Source organism: Mirounga leonina, unplaced genomic scaffold (assembly GCF_011800145.1).
Source record: "Mirounga leonina isolate KUSES-001 unplaced genomic scaffold, KU_Mleo_1.0 Mir_174, whole genome shotgun sequence".
NCBI lineage: Eukaryota > Metazoa > Chordata > Mammalia > Carnivora > Phocidae > Mirounga > Mirounga leonina.
In genome coordinates, this window is record NW_023270451.1 from 38,814,683 (window position 1) to 38,823,296 (window position 8,614).

The 8,614-nt window shown below is 40.2% G+C and overlaps 1 protein-coding gene across 1 annotated transcript; it reads right to left on the bottom strand.

Moving 5' to 3' along the window:
• Nucleotides 1-394: 394 nt before the first annotated feature.
• TOMM7 (translocase of outer mitochondrial membrane 7) lies at nt 395-8,196 on the bottom strand. The gene is made up of 3 exons (XM_035020724.1): nt 8,009-8,196; nt 5,042-5,090; nt 395-614 (listed from the first exon to the last, which is right to left on the bottom strand). The coding sequence occupies exons 1-3, from the start codon at nt 8,109-8,111 to the stop codon at nt 599-601; spliced, it is 168 nt and encodes a 55-aa protein (XP_034876615.1). The 5' UTR covers nt 8,112-8,196; the 3' UTR covers nt 395-598.
• Between the last annotated feature and the right edge of the window lie 418 nt (nt 8,197-8,614).

Consider the following 8,614-nt stretch of genomic DNA (forward strand, 5'->3'; position numbering starts at 1 on the left):
TTCCAAACACCAATAAGGGAAATCTTAGACTAATTTAACTGACAAATCAGGCACACAACTCCCCAAAGCCATCCCCATCCCCTACCAACAGAGCCACAGAACCCATTTCTTTCAGTGACAACTTTACTCCAATGATATGCAGAAAGGGCCAGTTCACCACAAACTGAGAACTCTCTACTTTTACTACCTTAGAAAATCCCAGAGGGAGTTATTAATTCAATGCAAAAGGAAGTGGAATCCACTTGTTAAGTGAATGGCCAAGAATTAACTTGAAAGTTCTATTTTTTAAGGTAGCATCTAGGCATATATATAGATTCACTGCTTTGAAAAAGTACAAAAGACTAAATTTTTACCTAATAGCCCATTATGTTTGATTCAAAAAGGACTCAAGACATAACACTGTTAAAAACATTTATTTTGGTACAGTCTATGATAAATAAGTCAGGAGAGGTTCCACTCTGCCACAGATTCATCTGAGAAGAGCCCTGTGCCATTCAACTGGTGAATGTCTGAACGACGTCCCATCTCTTATCCCAGCCAGAGCGCACACCTTCCATGTTGTTCCTGTCCATTGATTGCTTCCAAATCCAGATGACCTTTATCCCCAAAGTAAGCTAAAATGTTTGTGAAGAGGAGAAATAAATTAAACCCCAAAGTAAAAACTTAAACATAGTTTAAGAACTGGAAGATTTTATACATTTACGTTTGTGTTTACTCATCAAATTCAGAGATACTATAAGACAAGGATCAATCTCATTGAGCAAAAAATTTAAGATATATACATTTAAAGAAATACAGGTTTGTTACTTTTGAGTGTGTTTCCCTACTGTAAACAAAAAGGGAAATATAAGTTGAGGTCTGTCAAAAGATAAATTAATGATTTTCATTAACATGAAGGACTGATGAACCCACAATATAAAACCATATCATTATTAGATACCACATAGTAAAGCTGAAAATAATGTTTATTGAATGCTTTCTATGGGTCAGTACCGTGTAGAAACTTCCCAACTCCCAATTATGACTTTTATTTTAAATACATGGAAGAAACCAAGGCTTTGAGATGGTTACCCATCTTAAGTGGCAGAGTGATATGACCCAGGTGCCCCTCCTCTTTTTTTTAAGTAGGGTCCACGCCCAGTGTGGAGCCCAGTGTGGGGCTTGAACTCATGACCCTGAGATGAGATCAGGAGTCGGATGCTGAACTGACTGAGACACCCAGGCGGCCCCTGACCCAGGTGCTCTTAACCATTACAACACACACATCCCAGGAGCAATTATTAGTCTTCATTTCAGCCTCAACTCTTACCTCAAACATTCCCAGCCACTAACTAGCCCAAATTCCTAAACCATTTCCTGACTGAGCAACAGGATTCTGGAGGAAGACAAGAGGTATTTTATTTCTAAGTCTTGCTGATTAAAAATGTGGTTTCTAGTAATATGTCACATAAAATAAAACTGCATTACCAAATGGTAACTTGAACATTCTCTGAATTTTTTTTTTAAAAGTACTTGTCTTTGCCTGGGAAAAAGCCCAGCATCCATTTCCAATTTTCAAAAGTGTTTTAAAATTTCCCATTAAATGCCAAGTATTTTTGCATAGAGTTAAGATATAAAAATGAACTACTCATCTATTAAGGTCTCCTCAGTGGTAATGAGCATCCAAAATAAAGAGAAAAGAAGATCTTCCTTGGCTTTACACAGACAATATGAACAAGTATTCTCTTAGTTAACCTCAGTATTCATATATATATATTTTTTTAAGATTTTATTTATTTGACTGAGAGAGACACAGCGAGAGAGGGAACACAAGCAGGGGGAGTGGGAGAGGGAGAAGCAGGCTTCCCGTGGAGCAGGGAGCCCGATGCGGGGCTCGATCCCAGGACTCTGGAATCATGACCTGAACCGAAGGCAGACACTTAACGACTGAGCCACCCATGCGCCCCATCAGTGTTCATGTATTTTGCCTAAATAATGTTTTACTAATTACTGCTCCATGTTCATTCAAGTACTGCATTTTGTATATGGACTGATATCAACCAACATTTGCTGACCACGGATAATGCACTATCTGGGTGAAAGAGGACACTAAGACCAATATGGTCCTAATCCCCAGGAACCCAACAACTTAGCAAGGGAAGCAGACCAGTAAATCATGAACTATATTTAGATAAGTATTATTCTTCCCTAAATTGCAAATACCCCTGGAAGGAAACCAGAAGATGCTCCTAATGACAGAAAAGAATGAACGAGCACCAGAGAGGAGAGCAGCACTAAGAAGACATATTGTGAAGAAATGAAAAAGCAGGGGGTGGCTGCTCCATCCAGACTGCAAAGTTGAAGGGTCAACTCTTGGGATAACTGAAGCCAAAAAGAAGTACAATAGAAGGGCACATTCTATTCCCACCTCTGGATCCTGGATCACCTGGGGCACAAAAAATGCTATTTCCCACCTTGCAGATCCAGTCTAAAAGTCCTACCACAAGATGCAGTGCTGTATTAATTCCTGTCCAAAAAAGTCAGAGAGTCATTTAATTAATTCAACTCTTGTTGGCAGCTACCTTAGGTGCTTACAGGATACAACGTAATGTAAATAAGCAACAAGCACAATATAAGGCAGAGAATGATGCACACAAATGAGTATTATGGGAACACAAAAACTAGAGAGGTTTCAGCTAGGAGAAGGGGGAAAAGATTTAAGGAAGGGATGACATTTGAGATTGGGCTTTTCTAGACATAGGTTTTCATCAAGTGGGAACAAGGGAAAGAGCATTCCAGGCTAAGGGAGCACGAGCACTGGGACAAAGACACGAAAATATACAGTTTGTTCTGGGATTAGCATGCAGTAGCTTGTAGCTGGAGCAAGTTCTCACAGGAGAAAGAAGTGAGGTGAAGGACACCTGGGTGGCTCAGTCGTTAAGCATCTGCCTTCGGCTCAGGTCATGATCTCAGGGTCCTGGGATCGAGCCCCACATCGGGCTCCCTGCTCCACGGAGAGCCTGCTTCTCCCTCTCCCACTCCCCCTGCTTGTGTTCCCTCTCTTGCTGTGTCTCTGTCAAATAAATAAATAAAATCTTAAAAAAAAAAAAAAAGTGAGGTGAAGATGACACAGAGATTAAAAATTACTATTGACAGTTTACTGCTCACATATTACTTGCCAAGTACTCATTATACTTAATATACGATACTCTTACCCAATCCTCATAAAAACTTTATGAAGTAGATATTATACCCAACTTATAAAAGAAACACTTCACTCTAGAAAGGCTAATGGCCTTTTGGGAAAAGGTATTTGATGATAATTTCCAGTACTTGGAAAATGTTCACATTGCTTGACCAGGTAGTCCCTTCTCTGATGTTTTCTAAAGATTTCCCTATGAAAATAACTGCTCTGAGGTCAATCAGCTAGTAAATAGCAGATACATTACCTCAAGTCCCCATTTTACAATTCAAAAGGGAGAGGCTAAGAAAAAAGGAACTTACTAGACATCTCTGAAAGCAGTTTTAAGAAGCCGCATCATAAATGGTTAAAGGGAGAGGAAAGTAAAGAAAGAAGCAGTGAGTGAAGACCACTTACTGAAGAACTTGATCAGGGAAAAAAAAGTAACTTCAGAAATGGACAAATTGGGGGACAACGTGGCTGGCTCAGTCAGTAGTGTGCGACTCTTGATCTTGGGGTTGTAAGCTCAAGCCCAGATTGGGTGTAGATACTACTTAAAAATAGACAAATTGAGGGCACATACAGTGGAAACTTATGAGAAGAAAAACCCCTTCCTCTCAGAAAGGAGAGGCCAGTAAGGCAGAGGGGGTGAAGGAAATTCCTATTAGATGGCACTGTGCTAAGAAAAGAGGTAAGATTATCTGGGGGAGCCCACATGACCACTGGAAAGAGTGTAGGCTTTGGAGACAGATATATTCCACCATTCTACCGACTTCGTGACCTGCTCGGAAGTACTGAAGTAACAATTAGAGATACTGTATATAAAGCACCTAAAACAGTGGCTAACCCATCGCAGATAACTGTTATAGATACTACTATTACTTTCTGCCCATTCTAGGAAAAAAGTGGCTCAGAGTTAGGATTTGAAGAAACAGAAAACCTAGAATAGCCAGTGCAAAGTCTATTAGGGCAATCCACAAGAAAGGTCTGTAAGACAGAGGATCAAGATGAAATCACATAGAACCTGTGCAAGTCCTGGTCGTCATCATGCCACAAGTATCAGCACTTCCTAAAGAGCAAACTTACCTGTTCAGATTCAGCCTTTATATATATGTATATGCACACAAGTACACATACAGCTTTCACAAGTATACATATATACGTACACTTGCGAGTATATGAATATGTATAGTGTGTACGAGTGTGAGTGTGAGAGTGTGTGTGTGTGTGTGTGTGTGTGTGTGTGAAGTTTTCAGAAGTACTTATCTAACACTGGCAAGACTGCTTCTGAGAAAGAAATTTGACAATGCACTTTCAGGGTCATAAATGTTCATACACTTTGACTTATTACTCCCATGAGAATTTATCGTAAGGAAATAAATCAAAACCTACAAAATCCATCTAAAAATGTTCACTATACTGTTATGTAAACTACTGAAAAACCTAAGTAATCAACAAGTTAAAAATATATGGGATATCAACTGTAATTTTAGTGAAGAAAACAAAATCCTACATGTTCTTGTTAAAATGATCTAAAAGGCTCTATTTATCTGAATGAAGATAAAACAAATATGGGTAATTAAAAAGAGTCCACTCACCTTTCAAAGTGGTAGGATGATAAATTTGTTGTTTTTCTTGTAAATATGTTTCATTATGATTAACACGGTACAGTAAATGCAAATTAGGAAGGGGAGAGAAAGCAATTACCTGATAACACAAGCTAGACTGGTCTGCAAACTGCTGCAGTTTCCAACAGCCCAAAACCATACTGACTAGTACAATTCCATTACAATGCCTACCACTAGGACTCTTCTGCTTCCCAGGGATTCAGCACTAATAGATGAACATTTGCCCTGAAATATTTATTTGTAAGAGCAATACCTCAAAACAGTTGGTTCAGGCATTCCAGGATCTGCACCCCTCTTGAACCCTGGGGGAGAAGGGGAAGGAGAAAGAGAATTAACAGTAATTAAAACCCTAGCAGACAAAACATTTATCAAGACTTTCTTTTCTTTTCAAATCAACCTAGGGTAGCTAAAATCATCTACTAGCACCATCTAAATTTACCTGTGTGCTAAGATCAGTCTTGAATTTTAACTAGAGTATGAGATTAGTATGAATCCAGGATTCATCAGCAGGGAGGACAAATAACCTTATTCTTATTATATACACAATTAGAACTATAGCCCTTAGCATGTACTTTCACTCTTAGTTATTACCCAGAAAAAAAGATGACACAACTACTAAATCATACTGGATAAAAGACTACAAAGAGCAAAAAGATTTTTTTAAAAACTACATTTTTAAAAAACAATTAAGGATATCTTATTTTATCCCCTACAAACCTCTTTGTATAAAGCAATCAAAGATTGGAAGAAAAAAAGAGTGGAAAAAAAACAAGTTATTGTTTAACAACCTAATTAAGTCAACACTTTTATTACAAGTATGATTAAATAAGCCTTTTACCATTTAAAATATATTTATTAACTAACTGGATAACATATATGCTAATTTGCTGATTGATTAAAATTAGTTAGCATCAAGAACTGTGGGGGTAGGAAATTTTACTCCATTTTCAAGACAACAAAGTAGGCTGCCAGTTTCACAGATGCTGGTAGAAGACACAAGATCCTGAGTCAGAAACAAAGGAGAGTTTATTACTCCCAGCAGTTAACTACAGTCAGAATGTCATCATTTTTAGATGAACCCTGAGTTTAGAGAACCAGTCTTTTTTAATGGGCAGTGAGCAGTCTCCCCTTTCCTCTAAAAGGAAATACTATTTTCCAAAGCTGTTCACTCCACAAACATCCTTAAGAAGATAATATGGAACAAAGGGTGGTCAGAATCTTTGCTCACAAGATTCGCAGAAATTCAAGACACCATGGAGAATGGTCTTCCAAGAGGTGATTCAGTAAAATCTTGTGTTAATCAATGTCCAAACAGATTTTTTATCATGTCACCATCTGTTCTACTTTGTACCACTATATTCCCACATACTCCCTGAAGCCCTAAACATTATGTATGAACCTAAATTATACAAGAAATTCAATCCGGTTGTAGGTTTTTGTGAGAGCTGAGGTGGAGAAGAAAAAAAAACTACCTGGGAAGTAGGTTAGACACAAAATTAAATTTCTAGAACGTGAAAAGAAATAGACAATTATTAACAAGGAAGAAGTACTAAAAAGCTAGCTCTAACATTACTCTCAACCCGAGTTGGAAGCTAGGGTGGAAAATCACCATAATGGTATTCCTAAGAAAGAGAATACAGCGGGTGTGCACAAAAAGAAAAATAAACTCTAAGGGGCGGGGGGGGAACATTCTCTTCAAACCAAAGCCCTTGATACACAGAATGTAGCAACCAGCTACACCTTTCTGCTTTCTGGCTGTAGAAAAGGAATCACAAAAAGGGAGAAGGAGGGAAAGGTAGATGTAAAGAATTATAGAGCAGCAAAAAAACCAGAGGGACCAAGAAGGCAAGAGTAGGTTAAAAAAAGGACCTCCCCCCTTCCCCCACACACAATGGAAAAAGGAGGCATAAAGAAGGGGAAGGATCAAAGTCTCCATATCTTTCTTGGCTAAAAAGAGAGCTAGATCTAGGGTTTGACTAGCTAAATTGGGCCCTTCTACCATGATGTGAAAGCTTGAGGAGGGGAGAGGCAGAAGGGGCAACACAGCCTGTAAGAGCAGGCTATCATAATTACGTGTTCTAATCCTGGACACCTACACAAAGTTGCTAAGATCTAGGAGAATAATGCTTTTTAAAAAAAAACATTTGACATAGATAGAAAAAAGATCTTTCTAAGTCCTTATACTGAAGTAACCCCAGATTACCAACTGGCTTGCATTTCGTGGGGAAATCGGAGCCACAGCGACCTGGAAAACATCCAGCCAAATCAAAGGCTCTGTCAAGACTAAGAGTGACTGTACTTTATCTTGAACGATGCATGACACCTAAAATAAATAGGAAGCACCACCTTGTTAAAACCAAAGGGTTTTAAAAGTGTGAAATTGAGTTTTAGAAAATTCCAAGCTTTATGCCCAACTGACAGAGCTGGGGCTTTTTCCTTTCCTCTGTACACCTGAAACTAACATTGTGTCAACTATGCTTCAATTTAAAAAAAATTTTAAAAGAAAAAAACTACTCAAAGCAAGAAATAGGATAAAGTCCCAATGTGCAGCCTTACGTGAAAATATTTGCCTGAGCACTTAAAATCTTTGCGGTAGGGCATGGCATAGTGCTTCGGAGTATGGGCCTTGATGTCCCATTACTTGAATTCAAAGCTCCCCACTTAACAGCTGTGTAGCCCTCAGCAAGGAACGAAATTTCTCTGTGACTCGATGTCCTCACCTATAAAATGGGATCTATAACAAAAATCATCCAAACCCTTCATTGTACAGCTGAGAAGCAGAGAAATCCAACAACTAATGTCATAATCATACTTCAAGGCAATGGCATACTCACGAGGCCTACAGGCCTCTTTCCACTTAGGACCACCTGAAGAGGTGAGGACAAATATCCCCGAAAACCCACCTAGTGACAGAGTGAATGAGTCGCTTTCAAATACATCAGGTCATCTAACTCTCCCAACAATTCTCAAAGGCAGGTCACCTCCATTTTACAGATGGAAAAACAGAATGGGAGGGATTACGTGACTTGTTAAAGACCACAAGTAACAGCAGAGACCAAGAACTCGAACTCAGGTTAGACCGACCCCACTGACTAGACTACACGAAAGGACATGCACCGCGTGGTCGGGTCTCGCTCTCCCGCCTAGAAAGCCAAAAATGGAGACAAGGCCTCCGCACACCCTTCCCTCCCGGCTCCTCCCAGGTTCTTCTCCTACTGACCCAGGTAAATCACGAGTGGAATAAAGCCCCAGCGGATAGCAAACTGGCCGCCCTTAAAAAGCTGCTGCAACCTCTGCTTGGCCTCTTTGCTCAGCTTCACCATGGCGACGGCCCCGGCGGCTTAGCGAGGACTCTCAATACCAGCTGCAGCGTAGGGAATCCGAAAAAGAAAGGAGATGCGCACGCGCCGAACACGGCATTTACGGCAGGAGTCGTGAGCGTCGCCAGCAGAGGTCGTAATTCACCGCCAGTCCTGACCTGCCTCTCCCCTCTACGGCGCCACCTGCGGACGGCGCGTGCGTGTCAGGCTCCCCCTGCTCAGAGTCTCATCTTTCCTTACGTTTTAGGAATCCCGTTTTTGATCACTGCGGGATACTGAAGGCAGTGCGCTTGAGCTTTCTTCAGCCTGAAACGCCCTTTCTCCTCCCACAGTCTTACCCGTTTTTTAAAGTGCACCTCCAAGTGTTCCTCGCCTGACACAGGAGGAACATTAAATTCCGTCTTCTAGTCCTAACTCTTAAACTGACTTGCTCTGTAGTCTTGGACAAGTTACTTAACCTCCCTCAGTATCAGTTGGTTTCTTCAAGCGAAGGCTGAACTACAAGG

Excerpts from the sequence above, each read along its gene's own strand:
- TOMM7 (XM_035020724.1), bottom strand. The coding sequence starts at position 8,111 with ATGGTGAAGCTGAGCAAAGAGGCCAAGCAGAGGTTGCAGCAGCTTTTT. Across the intron at positions 5,091-8,008 it reads TCCACTCGTGATTTACCTGG|GGTTCAAGAGGGGTGCAGAT; the intron begins GTCAGTAGGAGA and ends CTTCTCCCCCAG.